This window comes from Carcharhinus amblyrhynchos, chromosome 8 (assembly GCF_965287045.1).
Source record: "Carcharhinus amblyrhynchos chromosome 8, sCarAmb.v2.hapA, whole genome shotgun sequence".
NCBI classification, from domain to species: Eukaryota; Metazoa; Chordata; class Chondrichthyes; order Carcharhiniformes; family Carcharhinidae; genus Carcharhinus; species Carcharhinus amblyrhynchos.
In genome coordinates, this window is record NC_137331.1 from 73778845 (window position 1) to 73798322 (window position 19478).

At 42.2% G+C, this 19478-nt stretch overlaps 1 protein-coding gene across 2 annotated transcripts in view; it reads left to right on the forward strand.

The window, feature by feature from the left end:
• Nucleotides 1–6904: 6904 nt before the first annotated feature.
• Nucleotides 6905–19478, forward strand: part of dnaaf11 (dynein axonemal assembly factor 11) — a 49378-nt gene continuing 36804 nt past the window's right edge. Inside the window, exons 1-4 of one of the 2 annotated variants that reach the window (XM_080194273.1) lie at nucleotides 6905–7001; nucleotides 7607–7774; nucleotides 14208–14285; nucleotides 17347–17519. In XM_080194273.1, coding sequence (XP_080050399.1) covers nucleotides 6992–7001; nucleotides 7607–7774; nucleotides 14208–14285; nucleotides 17347–17519 — 429 coding nt within the window. In that variant the 5' untranslated portion in view covers nucleotides 6905–6991. Of the gene's footprint in view, nucleotides 7002–7606; nucleotides 7775–14207; nucleotides 14286–14641; nucleotides 14772–17346; nucleotides 17520–19478 lie in introns of those variants that run through there. The other variant, XM_080194274.1, reaches the window with a different exon arrangement.

Consider the following 19478-nt stretch of genomic DNA (forward strand, 5'->3'; position numbering starts at 1 on the left):
TGGAGACAATACACATCTCTGTAACCTGTGATCAGCGCTCCTTCCACTCACATTGTCAGCCACTTCAGGTCTTGAACAGCAGGTTAGGTGTAAGGATTCGCATTCTAATCAGTAATCTCTAAACTGTCTGTGCTTTATATGCTCTGTCTGAGGCCAGAACTCTCCATTCACCCGACGAAGAGGGAAACCTCAAGCTTGTGAGTATTATCAAATAAATCGGTTGGACTAAAACCTGGTGTTGTCAGACTTTTTACTGTGTTTATGCCAGTCCAACGCTGGCATACCCACAGCAAGAGAAAGGGACAGGCCTCGAGAACTACTTTAATCACTACAGGGGTTGAATCCACACTGTTGGCTTTATTTTGCACCACACAAATCATCATGCAAGGTGAACTAACCAGGCTTTCCTGAATTATTATAGACTGAATAACCTGATTCTATAAACACATTATTTGACTTACCATTATCAATGCTGTGATTTTCTTTGTTTAAAAAAAGCTTATCCTATAACTCCCCTTAAGGAATACCACAGGAGAATAATTAATCTAATAAAAGCCTTTATTGTGGTGTGCACTGCCTGGAAATATACAAATGTTTTTGAACACTTTGTCATCTTGCGCTTTGTCAGGGCGGCTAAGATCTCCATGGGAGGCCAGGAAGTCAGGGGCAACCCTGTCTCAGCTGTTTCCTGGAGACCCATTCTGATTCTGTTGCTATCAGACTTGTCTGCTGTCAGCTCTTGGGGCTCACGTCCGTTCCACCTCCTGGAGCTGCTGGACTATCGGACTATCAGAGGGCTAACACAGTAAGAAGTCTGATAACACCAGGTTTAAGTCCAACCGAGGTTTACCTCTTCGTCAGGATTCACCTGACGAAGAGGGGAACCTCAAAAGCTTGTGAGTTTACTATCAAATAAATTAGTTGGACTTAAACCTGGTGTTGTCAGACTTCTTACTGTGTTTACCCCAGTCCAACGCTGGCATCTCCACATCAAGACTATCAAAGGGCTGGCAGATATTCAATCAGAGTAGCACCATTGGAACAATAGCCACTGCTAGGATTGTAATTGCCCCCGAGCCAGATCATAGACATCACCCTGGACCCAAAGTAAGAGGGCTTGGGATCCTTTGAGTGAATCATGGCCCATTTCTGTTGCATAAATCTGGAATGTGAGACAAAGTTAACTGTGTTCCATTTGTGGTTATCTTTGATTTTTGCTAGGTTGCCCTTTTTTGAATTTCATGGAACTTGAAATTTGGAAAGATTTGTTTTTAGCAGAGTTGTCCCATTGAAAGACAAATGCCAAATCAGAACACTGAGATCCATTCAGATGTGTAACTTGAGATATATTTATATTTGGGCCCTGAGGTTCCAGTGGTATGCAACAACTGGCTCATGAAAAATCTCAAGACACTCTTGATTTAAAGATTCACTCTGCATTGTATGATTGTGAAACTGTCAATAAAAGGTTGGGAATCCAAAGGATATTTGTCGGCATCTGAAAAAATAAAGTCTTGCTTAATGCGTTGGGTGGAAATCATGTTGTAGAGATCCGCCCAACTTCTAGAATCATAGAATGACACTGCACAGACCGAGGCTGTTCGACTCATACTGCCTATGTCAGCCCATTGCTAGACTTACCCAATTAATTCCACTCCCCTGCTCGTTTCCCATAGCCCTGTAAATTGAAGTGAAAATATTTATTAAATTATCTTTTGAATCTTTTTTCAGGAGAATGAGAATCTCATCTTCTCCATGGCACAATACTCCAGTTGTAGCTGTTACACCCATGTCATATATGAATTTATCCAGGACATAGACATCATTATATTTAAAAAGCAGCGTGGAATATAAATAAATTTTAATGTACCTTGACAATATAAATTCTTGACATTGAGGGAATGGGAGTGGTGGGGGTGGGGGGGAACATGATCAGATAACCTTTTATGTTTTGTTTACACACCACTCAGTCTAAACTCAGTGGGGCATAAATTTTTGGAAAAAGTCTGTGGGACTTCATTTGGAAAAGCAGAGATTAATCAGCATGGTTTTGTTAAAATTAAAGTTGCGTAACTCATTATCCATGAAAAGTGTTGCGTAAAATACCTCTCCCAGATTCAGTGTGCAAGTGTCTGAAAACTTCTTTCTACATGCTGAAACCTGCTGCCTTTGCTAGAGCTATGGTAAAGTGGTGCAGGTGATTTTCATAGTTACAGCAGCAAGGTATATTTGGTTGTTTCCATGTAAGGCAGGGCTGGGCAATTTCCATGGCTACAGACACACAGCTGGCTGTTTTCATGGTCATGGGTGGGACTGGTGCTTTCCATGGTGATTGGAGAAAGTTGAGAGTTCCCTAAATCACCGACAACAAGAATTTTCAACAAAGAAACCTGAAATTCAAAAGTCAGTTCTAAACTAAGTGGTAATAAAGTCCCGGAATCATGTGTTTTGCCTGCTTAGGTGCCCTGAGTACGTGATTACACTAGTTGGCGGTGGTGTAGTATTTCTGTGGCCGGTGTCTTCACTGTTAGCAACACACGACAGGTGCAGGATTTGCTGTGTTGGCCTCTGTAGGAGACTGCATGTTCGTAATTTAATAAATTGTTGAAGTGAAAATATCTACAGGGCTATGGGAAATGTGCAGGGGAGTGATGGCATATGCTGGATGACTGAAGTGCTGTGTTATCTGTTAGTGCTGATTCTGATACTTGCAGAAGGTGGTGGCGACTGCGTACCATCTGAGGTTACCAAGTAACTGTTCAGTTACGGGGCATTGCTGTGTGCCGCCGTCAACTGGTCATGGCTACATGTAGCCTGAATCCTGACTTTGATCTGGTGTTAGACGGCAGAGTCTGTGGCCTCAATCATAGTGTGTTTTCCTTCTCAATCTGTGTTTCATCATGCACTTTGTTTTCAAGTTTGGATGCAGCAGAGTTTTAGCAGAAGGAATTGTGGTCCTGGTGTACCTGGAAAAAAGTAATTGTGCTGATGAGGGCAGGGCCTGTCGTGATGAATTTCACAGGTGGAAGGGTGAAGCATAGCAGTGTGTGATCCTGTGCATATTTCTTTAGAAGATGCTTGGCTGAATGAACCACCTGTTCCGCCAGGCCATTTGACTGTGGAGACAAGGGGCTATACGTGATGTGCTCAAAATTCCATTTGCATGAAAAATTGCAAAATTCAGTGGAGATGAATTGGTGAGTGTTGTCTGTCATAAGTCTCTGTGGAACACTGTGTGACAAAATGTCTCTTAGGTTTGTTGATTACTATTTTCTGCGTTATGTTTGACAGGCAGTCGAGTTCAAACCACCCGGAATGCAAATCAACTAAGGTTAAATGTTGGTTACCATTCAACTTGAAGATGTCAGCTGCTGCAAATGACCATGGGAGGTCCGGGACCTTTTGGAAATGCAGCAGTTTCTTTGTTTGATGTGGCTTGAGTGCATTGCATGGTGCGCATCTGGAGATTTCATTTTCCACGTCTGTGTACATGGAACGCCAGTACAGTGATTCCTTGGCCCTGTATCTGGTTGCTTACAACCCAGGGTGCCCTTGGTGCAGTTCTGTGTGGTATGACAAATTTCTAGCAATGCAGTATTTGTCCATCCTGTACGGTCAGTTCATCTCTGATGTCAAAAAATGTGCGGAGCTATTGGGAAGCTCCCTTGAGAATTCTGGTCTGCCTTCATGGTGATGTCATGCAGTTGGCTGCAGGTAATGTCTGCTGTAAGGCCTGTTTGATGTCCTGAAATTGACAAGAGGACAGCATCTCTATTATCATAATCTATCTCATAATTCGCCTAATCTGTGGTATGTAGGAAAGCTTTGGAGAGGGCATCAGCCAAGTACAGTCCCTTGCCATGCTTGTAGATGACAGAGATTGTAGCATTGTAACTTTAGCATTGTGCATTGCAGACTTGCAGACACAGTATGGAGAGGCTTTTTGAAGATAGTTATGAGTAGCTGGCGATCTGTTTCAATAGTTGCAGGGTGACCATCAATGATATTTCTGACAGGCGAGGACTAAAGCAAGAAGTTCCCTTTAAATCTATGCACAACGCATGTCAGTATTTAGTGTGGGCCCTTGAAGCAAAGGCTGTTGATCTGCCATTCTAACTGCAGACTGTGCTAGGTCTGTGCTGGGAGCTATCTCCTGAAATGAGTACAGGTGCTCGAATATCAAAGTATTATAATTCTATGCAGCTGCGAGTGCTTGTTTGAGTCAGTGAAGACCACTGTGCAATGCTCTTGTCAGCACTATTCGATGTCCAGGTAAAGGAGTTGACAGAGATTCAATGACCTCATTATACTACAGATTAAATTTAGAAAGATAATTTGTCATATCAAGAAAATGTTGTGAGTTGTGAATTGTGCTTGTCCATGGGCATGGGCATGGCCACCTGTCATGTCATATACCCTTGTCTTCTCTGGATTGGGTTTTGCACCATCATCTGAGAGTAAATGGCCCATGTAAGGCACCTGGTTAACCCTGAATCTACATTTCACATGGGTTAGGTTTAGTTGGATCGTCCTGATTCTGTCAAGAGAAAGGTGTGCATCATGTTCTTGCATAGTATGGTCCCAAACAAAGATGCCATCAACAATGATCTCGCAGAGTTGGCCTGCAAAGAGTTACTCCATGCACCACTTGTAAACCTCCATGCCAGTAGAGATCCCATAGACAAAAACAATGTGTGCCTACTGGAGATGTGAATATGGTTAGCTTTGAAAATTCCTCATCGAAAAGATTCTGTCAAACCTGCTAAATTGCCTCTTGGTGTCTGGGGGACTAGTGAGGGTAAATGAATGGGGTTAAGGGGATAGGGCCTGGGTGGGATTGTGGTCAGTACAGACTTGATGGACCGAATGGTCTCCTTCTGCACGATAGGATTCTACGATTCTGTGTATGCAACTGATAGCTTACCAATGATGTCTCAGTTGAAGAGGTCATAATGTGCTGTCATATGTGGAGCTTGGAATTATAGAGCATGTACTTCTGGTCCAAGTTGTATGAGCCCCAGTGCAATGCTGTCCTGAAGTCCCAGCAGTGGTTTTATGTTCTGGTCAACAATATGGAAATTGAAATTTCCCTGTATGCAGTGGAGTGTTTTTACACCTTCAGTATGGATTGACTGTTCACCATAATCCACGAGGCACGTCTGGGTGATAGGATCTGGTGTTGCATATTGGACTATTTCCCTTGGGCTGGAAAGCACATTACCCTTTGCTCCAGTGTCAATCTTGACTTTAAGTTTGGCATTACTGTTAATTATGTTGAGAGTGGTGATGGTCTCACCCTTTCCTGGAAGTTAGTTAACACTGTCACAGTACTGTTTTGTTGGAGGCTCTGTAGCTTCACTGCTTTGGTTAAACTCCAACTCATTCACCTTACTCCTCGCTTTAGAGAATTGAACAGCTGCTTTATTGTTGATGACGAGAAATGCTGCTGTGGTTTGTATCTGTAGCACTTGTGCAAAGTGACTCCGTTTCCCACATTTCTTACATCTTCTACCATGTGCAAAACAAGCTTTTCTGGTTGATGGGTGCTGGCCACTGTGGTGGGGAAAGGCCTACACTGCACTGTAAATACCTTGGTTTCCCACCTAAAATCTCTGCTTTGTCGTTCAAATTGTTTAACGTGTAGGTATTGAGGGCTGTTTTTAATGTACCGTCTTTTTCTCACAGCAGCTGTTTGTAGACTAAATCGCTATCTATTCCACAAACCACTCGATCCCTGATTAGGTCTTCAGTGAGAGTTCCAAACGCACATGTTTTTGCCAATATTTTTAGGACGGCCATATAAAGATAGACATGTGTTCAATTCAATGAAGCTGTCAAGGATTATGTTTTTAGCAGGAGACGGATGTTCTTGAACTTTATCAGGATTATCTCGGAGTTTACTTTTCTTCCTCTGTCTCTTTGGAAGACAAACAATGTGAATTTTTCAATGGCCGCAGGGCCCACAAGCATTAATAGTGTATATAAGTTCAGACTCGTCAGAGAACGCAGGACCACAATAAAAACATCGCAGCGGAGTTTTTTACAATTATCTGCAATATTTTCATCAGAGGAATGGGTCGATGTGGAGAAGTCCTTTAGTCATACTGCCGACCTCTGGTCCCATGTGGAATATTGTGGGTTCCCTAAATCTGTAACAACAACGACTTCCAGCAATGGGAATTTATTCCTGAACTCCTGGGACTGGTAAATTGCCGGGGCTACAGTGGGTGGGGCTGTCTGTTTCCAGGGCATGTTGTGGGTATGCCGGCGTTGGACTGGCGTAAACACAGTAAAAAGTCTGACAACACCAGGTTTTAGTCCAACCTATTTATTTGATAATATACTCACAAGCTTTCGGGGTTAGCCCCTTCGTCAGGTGACTGGAGAGTTCTGGCCTCAGACAGAGCATATAAAGCACAGACAGACATGAGGTTCATGTCACACTATCTGTAACCCCCGTGACTTGCCTGGGTTTGCAAAACCTCACTTACTGTACTGTCTGGAGACAATACACATCTCTTTAAACTGTGATCAGTGCTCCTTCCACTCACATTGTCAGCCACTTCAGGTCTTGAACAGCAGGTTAGGTGTAAGGATTCGCATTCTAATCAGTAATCTCTAAACTGTCTGTGCTTTATATGCTCTGTCTGAGGCCAGAACTCTCCATTCACCTGACGAAGGGGCTAACCCCGAAAGCTTGCGAGTATATTATCAAATAAATCGGTTGGACTAATACCTAGTGTTGTCAGACTTTTTACTGTGTTTCCAGGGCTACAGTGGACGGGGCTGTCAGTTTCCAGGATTAGGGGCGGGACTCAGTTTCCAGGGTTACAAGGGCGGGATTGTCAGTGTCTAGGGGGCGGGGCTCAGTTTCCACGGTTACAGGGACGGGGCTGTCAGTTACCAAGGTTACAAGGGGCGGGGCTCAGTTTTCAGGGTTACCGGTCGCTTCCAGCCCCAAGGTGCCGGAGTTAAGTGAGGAGGCACCGAGATGGTGCGAAGTAAGTGGGAGCCGATAGAGGGGATGTGGCGGCTAGGCCTGAGGCCTCTAAGCCGGTGTCCAGCTCAGAGCCAAGGAGCAACAACGCATCCTTAGTGTAACTCATCCAGCTGAGCCGCTCGCTGCCTCCCAGCGGGGGGGGGTCGTGGCCGGCCCGCAGCTTCTGCGGGACAATCGGGGGCAGCAGGTTGCTCTGATCGGGCAGCGGCAGGGAGTCGTCTTTGAGACTTGAGCGAGTTCGTAGGCGGCTGAGTGCTGTGTGGGTTAGAGAAGAGAATGGAATCAGCATCAATGCTCCGTCTGAGTACTGAAAACCATCGCTAAATTATCAATGTCCAGTGACACCAAACACACTCAGAAACAAATCATCTGGATCAACTCATAAAGTTCTTATATTGTTCAGTGGTATCAAGCCTGAAATCTAACCATCCAGTTCAGATGATAGTTAAATGTTGCTAAACTTTCTTTTCTCCTTTCAGAGGCTCAGCTAAACCAGATTTGGTTTCCTTGACTGAAATCCTTCAGCTGATAGTTTGTAGAAAACAAGTAAGTTTTTTTTAAGTTCCATGTAGCCCACTCACTTCACTGATTCTTATTCTCTTCCAGTTACTGAAAGTCTGATTAGGCAACGAGCAGAACATAATGACTGCGAGATCTTTTCACTGGAAGAAATTTCTTTACACCAGCAAGAAATCGAGAGAATTGAGCACATTGACAAGTGGTGCAGAGATCTAAAAATTGTCTACTTTCAAAATAACTTGATTCCTAAGATTGGTAAGTTCCATCAAATTTGCTGAAAATGTATAATAGTGAGTTTTTTTTTATTTGTTGATGTTAAGTAAACTTGCCCGTTGCAAGGGAGTTTAACCATCATTTCAAATTAACGTGATAAATTCACTTAGACTTTCACTGCAAAGAACAGCTAATTAAGTAAAGGATACAGGTTCTGAAACTATACTATTGCCTGAACAGATCACATTTGAGTATTTCTAGAAACAAATACGCAATGGCTACAACATCTGTTTTATTGAGAAACCTGCTTTCAGGCAAATTATTTTTGACAATGCCCATATACAGACAAGATCACATTACACTTAAAAATGCAGGCATGGAAAAGCATGCCCTTTGTACGAGAAAACAAAATACTGCCTTGAACATTGTTACGGTTCTTTGACAGGTTAGTGTTTGTCCGTTTTTGCTGTGGTAGTTTTTTAAAAAACATTCTTAGTGAAGACTTAGAATTAAAGTCTACACATCCTATCAGCTATGATAGTCTGGCATGTGTTGTGGGTGAATGAAATGAAAAGGAAATGAATAATAATACAAAAAATAAGTATACAAATTATTTGGAAAAGGAAAAATTTGCAGGACTTTGGGTAAAGATAGGGGAATGACACCTAGTGAATTGCTTCCTCAGAGGGCTAGCACAAATATGATGCTGTAACAACTCTAAGGGTGGCTTTTTAATTGCTTCTTATAGGTCTGAGGGTTACAGCACTATTGGCAGCTGGATCATATGTAAAAAAAAACACAAGACGCCATTGTAGGGGTAGATCTTTCTATCTTTCAAGTCACCTCTCAGCTCTGTGCTTGTTCTTGTTGACTTCTTATTTTCAATCCAGGCTAGCCACTTCTAAAGGAGATGCAGGAGCAAAGAGACCTGGAATATATCTACACTAATTAATTCTTAAAGGTAGCAGGGCAGGTTGAGAAAGTAGTTAAAAAGCAATTCCGGATTTTATAAATGAGGGATAAAGTACAAAAGTAACTCAACTGAAATATTTGTCCTATTCTGGCATTGCACTTAAGAAAATATGAAGACTTTAGAGAAGATGCGATAAAGATTTATGAGAATGATTCCAGGGATGAAGGACTTTAAACATGTAGATAGACTGCAGAAACTGGGGTTGTTCTTGTGACAGAGGAGAAGACTGAGATGAGATTTGATCAAGGTGAATAGAGGGCAACTGTTCCCATTTGTAAAAGGGTGAAAAACTCGAGAAAACCTATTTAAAATGATTGGGAAAAGAACCAAAGTCAGAATGAGGGAAATGTTTTTTACATAATGAATGGGTATGATCTGAGTACCTGAGAGTGTTACAGAGGCAGATACAATTGTGACTTTCAGAAGAGATTGAATTACAAGACTAGCTGGGTTGCTCTTTCATAGAGTAAGCACAGACACAGCAAGCCAAATTGCCTACTTCTAAGCTGTAATCATTTTAAAATTTGATTAAACCCCCCCTGAATTTCTACCATTCTCCTTTTAAAATGCTTTTTAAAGCCTACGCCTGGCCAAGCTTTTGATTAACTGCTCTCATATTGCCTCATGTGGCTGGATCACTGTTTAATTTTGGATATTTTATAATGCTAGAAGTGCCATCTAAATGAGTTATTGTTACCGTACAACCATACTTTCCTGATTATGTCTGAACTTAGAAGATCACCAACCCATAACTGGTTAGTACTTGTACTGCGAGGTAGAACTGCAGCTAAGTGTTGTAAACTTTTCTTGCCACCAGAGGGTGAACTTTTATGTGCAAATTTACCATTTATAACTGGTTTGAAGGAATTTGCGGCAACCTTGCTGACTGAGTCAATTTTACTTGAGGTTTCTACTCCAGTTTATTATTTTTCTTTTAGCTTGTTGATTTTTTTTTAATGGATGTGGTCTTTACTGGCTAGCCCAGCATTCATTGCCTATCTCTAATTGCCCTTGAGAAGGTGGTGGTGAGCTACCTTCTTGAATCGTTACAGTTTATGTGGTGTAAGTAAACCCACTGTGCTGCTAGCGAAGCAATTCCAGAATTTTGACCCAGTTACAGTGAAGGAGCGGTGGGTAATACATTTCTAAGTTAGGATGGTGAGTAGCTTGGAGAGGAACTTCAAGGTGGTTGTGTTCTCTGGTATCTGTTTCTCTTGTCCTAGATAGTAGTGGTTGTGGGTTTGGGAAATACTAAGGAACCTTGGTGAGTTCCTACATGCATCTGTGCATCAGTGGTGGAGGGAAACAATGTGGAAAGGATGCCAATCAAACAGCCTGCTTTGTCCTGGATGGTGCTGGGCTTCTTGAGTATGTGTTTACTCATCCAGCAAGGAGAGAGTCACACTCTTGACTTATGACTTACAATGGCTTTGGAGAGCCAGGAAGCCAGATACATACTGCAGGATCCTTAGTGCCTGGCCTGCTTTTCAACATATGGTCTTTGTATGACAGTTCTGTTTCTGGTCAACAGTAACCCTCGGGTGTTGATAGTGGAGAATTCAGTGATGGCCATGCCATTAAATGACAATATCCAGGCTTGTGCTGTCAAGTGGCAAGTAACATTACTGCCACACAAGTGCCTGGCAATGACCATGTCCAACAGGAGAACAGAACAACACGAGATGGAGGCAGGAGAAGGTCACCAGGCCCTTTAAGTCTGCTCCGCCATTCAATATGATCACCAAGCCCTTCACCATTCAATACAATCATAGCTGATCTATGCTCGTCTCAAATCCTTTTCTGTGCCAGTTCCCCATACCCCTCTATTCCTTGGTCGTGATACAGGTCTTGCTGCATTTAGGCATGGACTGTTTCAGTATCTGAGGAGTTGCAAATGGTGCTAAACATTGCACAATTATCAACAAACATCCCTAACTTGTAACCTTACGATGGAAGAAAGGTCATTGATGAAGCAACTGAAGATGGTTGTGCCTACCCTGAGGGACTCCTGCAGTGATATCCTGGAGCTGAGCCTCAGGTGAATTGTTTAATTGTCCACCACCATTAGCGACTGTATTTGGCAGGACTGCAGTGCTTGGATCTGATCTATTTCACTTGCTGTTTATGCTGTTTGGCATACAAGTAGTCTTGTATTTTAGCTTCACCAGGTTGACACCTCATTTTATGTAATCCAGGTTTTGCTCCTGGCTTGCTCTTCTGCTCTCTTAATCCCCTGTCTTGGTGGTAATGGCCATGAAGTTGCAGATTGTGGTTGAATACAATTGTGCGACTGCTGATGGCCCACAGTGCCCCATGGATGCCTAGTTTTGAAATCTATCCCATTTAGCATGGTGGCAGTGGCACACAACACAAAGGAGGGTATCCCTAACATGAAAACCAGACTTGTCCCCACAAGGACTGTGCTGTGGTCACCCTACTGTCATGGACTGATGCATCTGTGGCAGACAGGCTATTGAGGGTGAGGTTGAATATGTTCTTCCCTTTTGTTGGTTCCCTCACCACCTGCTACAGACCCAGTTAGCCAACCCAGTCAGTAATGGTGCTACCTAATGGACATTGAAGTCCCCGACCCAGAGTACATTGTGCACCTCTCCACCCTCAGTGCTTCCGCCAAGTGGTGTTCAACATGAACGGGTACTGATTCACCAGCTGAGGGGGTAGTACATGAAAGAGATTTCCTTGCCCATGTTTGACTTGATACCGTGAGACTACATGAGAACTAGAATTGGTGTTGAGAACTCTAGCACTGTTGACCTTCCAGGGTCAACAGTGCTGGAGTGGGACTTGAACCTGAGGCTGCCTAGCTCAGAGGCAGAAGTACTACAGACTGAGCCACAGGATTGCCATCTGACAGTACAAAGAAGTAATTGATATATTACAATTTAAAATTATAAATATTACTTATGAATTAAATAAGTGGATAACGATGTCAAATGGCGTATAATATGGGGAAGCACGATGTTATTACTTTTAATGGTAAGAACAGAAAAGCAGAATCACAGAATACTACAGTGCAAGAGAGGCCCTATAGCCCATTGAGTCTGCACTGACACAAGAAGTGTCCTGACCTGCCCACCTAATTCCAGCACTTGGCCTGTAGCCTTGAATGTTATGGCATGCCAAGTACTTATCCAGGTACTTTTTAAAGGATGTGAGGCATCCCACCTCCACCACCCTCCCAGGTTGTACATTCCATACCGTCACTACCACCTGGGAAAAAAAGTTTTTTTTTTCTCAAATCCCCCCAAACCTCTCACTTTCAACTTGTGTTCCCTTGAAACTGACCATCCAACTAAGGGGAACAGCTGCTTCCTATCCACTCTGTCCATGCCCCTCATAATCTTAAACAGTCTTCTGTGCCCCAGCAAAAACAACCCAAGCCTATCCAACTTTACCTTATAACTTAAATGTTCCATCCCAAGCAACATCCTGGTGAATTTCCTCTGCATTTCTTCTATTGTGATTACATCCTTCCTATAATGTGGCGACCAGAGCTGCACATATTTTAAAAAGTAAATAAAACTTATCAGTGAATAGTGATGTTCAGAGGGACTTGGGTGTACTTGTACAAGGAACACAAAGTTAGCAAGGAGTTAGTGCAAGCAGTTTGGAAAGAAAATGGTATGTTGTCCTTTAACACAAAAGGATTGAAATGCACAAAAAAGAGGAAATCTGCAGTTGTACAGCGCTTTGTTGAGACCACATCTGGAGTACTTTGAGTATTAAGGATGGACATATTGTACTGGAGGTTGTACAGTAAATGGGTCTTGACAGGATAGATACTGAAAGATGTTTACCTGTTTGAGTAATCGAGAACACAGGGACCCAGTCTCAGGACAAGGTGTGAATCATTTGGGACCACGATGAGGAAAAATTTCTTCACTCGTGGGTTTGTGAACCTTTGAACTGGGGTGATGGATGGTACATTGTTGAATATTTTCAAGACTGAGGTAAACAGATTTTTGGTGTCTCAGGGAATCATGGGATATGGGTAATGGGCAGGAAAGTGGAGTTAAAGCTGAAGATCAGCCATGATAGTATTGAATGATGGAGTAGGTTCATGGGCCATCCCATTCTTATTCCTGTTCTTATGTAGAAGAATCAGAAAATCCATGTTGTTATTGATATCACCAGTTTTCTTGCAACTTTATGGCAAAAAATGATGCAGCGATAGCAATTGCCTAAAAACTGACAGATTAAAATTGTACCAGAAGCAACCTTTCCCTCCACTAGAAAAAAATCACCACTCTATTTTAATGAGAGTTCAAATATTTTAAAATAAATGTTCATGCAGTGAATACAAGTTGCCTGGGAATGACAGGTCATTACATTTTTCTTCAGCAACCTATTAGTGCCATTTATTGTTGAGTTTCATCACTGGTCGAAATCAATAAAATGAATATTTAAGAAAAAAATCATGCAATGATTTTGGGATTATGAATCCCATTATCCACTAACTGAGCCAGCTAAATTGTGTAGGAACTCGCTCCAGCAAGTCCTTCCAATTTGTTCGCTGTATTTAGAATCATAGAATCCCTACAGTACAAAAGGAGGCCATTTGGCTCATCAAGCCTGCATCGACAACAATCCCATCCTATCTCCATAACCCCACACATTTACCCTGCTAATCCCCCTCCGAAACTAATTTAGGATGGCCAATCAACCTAACCCGCACATCTTTGGACTGTGGTAGGAAACCAGAGCACCCAGAGGAAACACACAGACACAGGGAGAATGCGCAACTCCACTCAGACAGTGACTCAGTCTGGGAATCAAACCCTATCCCTGTTGCTGTGAGGCAGCAATGCTAACCACTGTGCTACCATGCCACCCTTCATTATAACAATATCATATAATGATTAGAGGTGTATTGTTTGTAAAATTCTGGTAGTATCCAAACATTCAGCTCTCCAGCTTGTACCATCATTCAATTAGATCGTGGCTAATCTGTAACTTAAATTCATTCATCCAATTTAGCTTCATATCCTTTAATATTTTTAACGTCTTTCTTTCTTTGAGAATTGAACTGCTTTGGAGCCATCCAATGGGATGTTCCTCCCTTTTTTGCCCCCACCCTGCCACCCATCCTTGCCCGACTCTAGACCAACCTTGAGTCAGTCTTCACACTTCAAAAAAACAGAAATTCAATGTCAGGTTGGTTGTTTGGCATGAATTAAAACTCAACAGATTATTAGAAATATACTTTATTGGACAAGCCTTTTTTTTCCTGGTGACTGTAGTGGTTATCTAATGCATAAATGCTGCAAATTCACTCTCTCGACATATTAGAGTGAAATGCTTGGAGGAGCAAGACAACTCGTGCAACACAACACTGTTAGCTTTACCTTTTCTCTATTGCAAAGGCTGGGCCGTAATAACTATCATTCCAGGAGCCTGATGAAATATGTTTCCGTTTCAAGTTTGATTGTTGGCCCAATTGACTGTCCTTAATTTTTTGAAGCGGTTTCATTTGTTTTACAGAAAATGTTGGCAGACTGAAAAAACTGGAATACCTTAATCTGGCATTGAACAACATTGAACGCATAGAAAATTTAGAAGGTAAATTGATCCTGAAATTTATTCAAGTACTCCTCATTTACGGAATTGTGTACCTGAAAATCTAAAAAATCATAACGAAGCACTGCACAAGATATTTTACCTTATATCTTTTGCCAAACGTCTTAAATCTGTGACCTCTGGTTACAGACCCTGTGCCACTCTAAACAGTTTCCCTTTATTTACTCTTGCTAAAACCTTTCAGGATTTTGAACACCATTATCAAATCTCATGACTTTTTCTGTTATCAGAAGGACAACCAAATTTCTCTAATCTAGCCACATAACTGAATTTTTTTCCCTGTGGTACATTCTAGTAAATCCCTTCTGCACTCTCTCTCTCAGGCCTTGATATCCTTTGAAGTACCCAGACTGCCCACAATATTCTAGCTTCACCTGGAAGCTAGAACTTTTTGAACTCTATGACTATCTATAAAGGGAAAAATGCTGTATGCCTTCACAACTTGTCCAGTCTTCCTCAAAGACTTGTGTAAGTACACTCACAGATTTACACTACATTGTACGATGTAGTTTTAAACTTTTCATCCCCCCTTTTCCCAAAATGAATCACTTTATGCTCGTCCATGTTACACTTAACCTTCTGTATGTCTGGCATTTCATCTGTCTGTGTCCTCACATGTCTATCCTCCTCACTGTGTATGGCATTTTCAAGTTTCAGATCATTTGCAAACTTTGAATTTACATCTTGCCTGTTGAGTTCAGATCATTAATATACATCAAAAAGAGCAATCTTATTTATTCATTCATGGAATTTAAACATTTAACTGGCAAGAATTAGATATATTGCCCATCCCTCATTTCCCTCCTGGAGGTGCTGTTGAGTCACTTTTTTGAACTTCTGCAATCCATCTGATAGAGGTACACCACAATGCTGTTAGAGACAGAATTCCAGAATTTTGACCCAGGGATAGTAAAGCAATGGTAATATGTTTCCTAGTCAGGATGAGTGTGACTTGGAGGGGAACTTATATTTGGTCCCCCTGTATCCGCTACCCTTGTCCTTCAAGGTGATAGAAGTTGCAAGTTTGGAAGGTGCTGTCAAAGGAATCTTTGTCAAACTGCTGCAATGCATCTTATAGATGGTACACACTGCTGCCACTGTGTGCCTGTGGTCAAGGGAGTGAATGTTTATTTGAGGTGATTGAGGTGCCAGTCAAGCAGGCACTGGCTGAGATGCCAGCCACACAGGCACAGTCCTCCTGGATCAATCTACTTGGGTGGTGCTAGAATTGCACCCATCCAGGTAAATGGGCAGTATTGCATTTCTTGTGTCTTTGATTTGTTCTTGAATCCATAGAATCCCCACAGTTAGAAGAAGGACATTCGGTCCTTTGAGTCTGCACTGACCACAATCCCACCCAGGCCTTATTTCCATAACCCCACATATTTACCCTGCTAATCCCCCTGACAGTAGGGTCAATTTAGCATGGCTAATCAACCTAATCCACATGTCTTAGTACTGTGGGAGGAAACTGGAGCATCTGGAAGAAACCAACGCAAACACGGGGAGAATGTGCAAACTCCACGCAGACGGTGACCCAAGGCCAGAATTGAACTTGAGTCCCAGGCGCTGTGAGGCAGCAGTGCTAACCACTGTACCACCGTGCTGCCCTTTAGTCTTTATGTCACTAATCCAGTCAAGTTTCTGATCACCCCCAGGATGCTAATGATGGATGGATTCAGCAATGGTAATGCCATTGAATGTCAAGGAGAGATGAGTAGGTTCTCTCTAGTTGATGATTGTCATTACCTGGCACTTGTGTGACCCAAAGATTACTTGCCGTTTGTCAGCTGAAGCCTGATTATTGTCGTGCAGGCCTGGATTGCTTCATAATCTGAAGAGTTGAGAATGATATTGGACACTATAATCATCAATGAACAATCCCATTTCTGACTTTACAAGGAGGGTGATTGATGAACTAACTGAAGATGGTTGGGCCTTATATGTTGCCGAGAGGGATTCCTATAGCGAGGTCCTGGCAGTAAGGTGATTGGCTCCTGACATCACCACTCTCTTTTGTGTTAGGTGATTCCATTTTTTTAACATTTTATTTATTAGTCACAAGTAAGGCTTACATTAACACAGCAATGAAGTTACTGTGAAATTCCCCTAGTCGACACACTCCAGTGCCTGTTCAGATCAGTGCACCCAACCAGCACGTCTTTCAGATTGTGGGAGGAAACCGGAGCACCCAGTTCTCCAGCCAGTAAAGAGTTGACCCTCCTATACCCAATTCTTCAACTTTACGAGCATCCCTTAATGCCATACTGGATAATTTGTTGTAATGAAAGCAGAAAATGCTGGATAAACTCAGCAGGTCTGGCAGCTCCTGTGGAGAGAGAGAGGCAATTAAAATTTCATGTCCATATGACCCTTCCACAGATTTACTGCCTTGATTTCAAGGGAAGTCATTCTCACCTCACTTCTGGATTTCAGCTCTTTGGTCAATGTTTGGACCAACATTGTAATGAGGTCCGGAGCAAGTTGGTCCTGGCAGAACCCGAAGTTAGCTTTAGAGAGCGTTGCATTACTATTTCGATTTACTAATGATTCAATGCAGACAGATAAGAGTCTTCATTTGTTGGATTGGATTTATTCAATCTAATGTTGAGGGTGGTAAATCTTTGGAATTTGTTGCTCCAGAAGTTTGTGGAAGCTCAATCATTAAACATATTCAAGAGGTAAATCAATAGATTTCTGGAGAGTAATAACCTCAAGGGATATGGGGATAGCGTGGAAAGGTGACATTCAAGTTGATGATTAACCGTGATCTAATTGAATAGTGGAGTTGGTTTGATGGGCTGAATAGCCTACTCTTGTTCCTATATCCTGCTCTTTGTGGACTGGATATACTGGCACATTTCCACTTTGTTGGGTAGATTCAGTTTTTGTAGCTGTACTATAAAGTTGCCTAGAGGCATGGCTATTTATTCCATTTAATATTTTTACCAGAAGCCCCCATTTAAAGAAAACATGAAATACTGGTTCTAGAGGTTATCATATTCTCTGAATGTGATATTATTTCTCCCTCCTTCTTTGACAGGTTGTGAGTTTTTGAAGAAACTTGACCTTACAGTCAACTTTGTGGGTGAACTGACAAGCGTGGAGTCACTCAAACATAATGTTCACCTACAAGAGCTTTTTCTGGTTGGAAACCCCTGCAGTGAGTTTGACGGTTATAGGAAGTTTGTGATTGCTACACTACCACAGCTCAAGGTTAGGAGATCATTGTCTAATTGCAAATGTTGGTACTCTAAAGCCCGTTTGTAATAATGTTTTGATAACCATTTATGGCCTATGCGAAGGATTCTTTAATTTGCGTCAGGGCTGGATGTGATTGGAAGTGAGATATTATATAAGTGCATACATATGGTAATGATTTATGATTTGTGAAATTGTATTTCCTTCAAGCAGTTAAACTGTGAAATTGGAGAGGGTTGTAGATATCCACAGAACTATGCGATTGAAATTATTTGTTTTTAACAGCTTAACTGACTTGTGTTAGATAATGATGTGGGTATGCCGGCGTTGGACTGGCATAAACACAGTAAAAAGTCTGACAACACCAGGTTTTAGTCCAACAGATTTATTCGATAACCCCGAAAGCTTGTGAGTCTATTATCGAATAAATCGGTTGGACTAAAACCTGGTGTTGTCAGACTTTTTATTGTGTTAGATAAACCATACAGTATACTGGTTTTGTCATCAACACTATGTAAAAGTACTATGTAAGCATAGATTCATACTGGTTGGAAGGATGCCATTCAGCACCCTCTCTGTACCACAAAGAGCGAGATAATTAGGTCCATTCCAATGTTCATAACCTCGTAAGATATAGGAGCAGAATTAGGCCATTCAGCCCATTGAGTCTGCTCTGCCATTCGCTCATGGCTGATATGGTCCTCATCCTATGTTCCTACCTCCTCCTCATAACCCTTCAACACACTACCAATTAAAACGTCCAGAAAATACTTCCCTAAAACAGCCAATTCCTTATATATATGACATTTGAAGAGCTATAGGAAGAGAACATTGGTCCAGAGATGAGGTGTTTGTTATATGAATAACACAAATTTCCTTAAATTTGTTCAGTTTTCCAGCGTCCACTGCACTTTGGGGTAGCAAGTTCCACAGATTCACAACCCTTTGGGAGAAGTAGTTTCTCCTCATCTCTGTTTTAAATTTGTTACCTTTTATCCTAAGATTCTGGTCTCTCGTCCTAGAATGCCCCGCAAGAGGAAGCATAAACCTTATCCATGCCCTTTATCATCTTATATACCTCAATTTGATTTCCCCTCTTTCATCTAAATTTCAGAGAGCATAGGCCTAAACTGTTCCGTCTCTCTTCATTGAACATTGATGTTCATGAAAGAGGTTGAGAAACCAGACAATCAATTTCAAACCAGGAAATGCTTGAAGTAGTGTTATCTGGAGATTTATCAAGCGACAAAAGTTACACTTAACAAATGAAAGCAGTTTTCACCCTACTTTAGATGGTTCTTCTTTCCCACTGACTTCGGACAGCATAAGCGCCCCATGAATTGCGCCTCACGTGTTGAGCAAAGATTTTTAATGTCTTTCTTTTGAGAATTATCCTTTTTCACTTGTACCAAATACTTCAGTGATGTGACAGACTTTCAATAATAGACTTAAGATTTAGAGAGATTAGGTGCATGGGCGACTGGATGGTACCACCACTTTTAATGTCTCTGGCTGGAATTCTCCCTAAAAGAATCGAAATGTTGAATTTGTGGAAAAATTGGAGTAATTCAAGCTTTTACTTCAGTGGAAGTTCACACTAGAATCTCCTACTGCAGAGGCCACCAGCACAAATATCATTAGAGTTCAGGTGCTGGGGCCTATTCCCACCCAGGAGGCTGAAACCAGTGGGTCTCTGTGTGTGCACAGTGGCCCTGAACTGTCAGCCTCCCGTTTGCTGACCAGCTCAAGTGCTGACTGTTCCTGGCACCATCCCCTGCCCAGACTGCCTTGATCTCAAGAACCACCACCATCCCCCCCCCCCCCCCCCCCCCCCCCGCCCCAACCCTCCAATCGCTGGCTTCCCTCCTGCCTTGACTGCTGCTAATGACAGAGTGGAAGTGGGATCCCCCCACCCTCACAATTGCCCCAGTAGGGCCTGCCCCCTTGACGCTGCCCCATGCCTGAGGGCCAGTG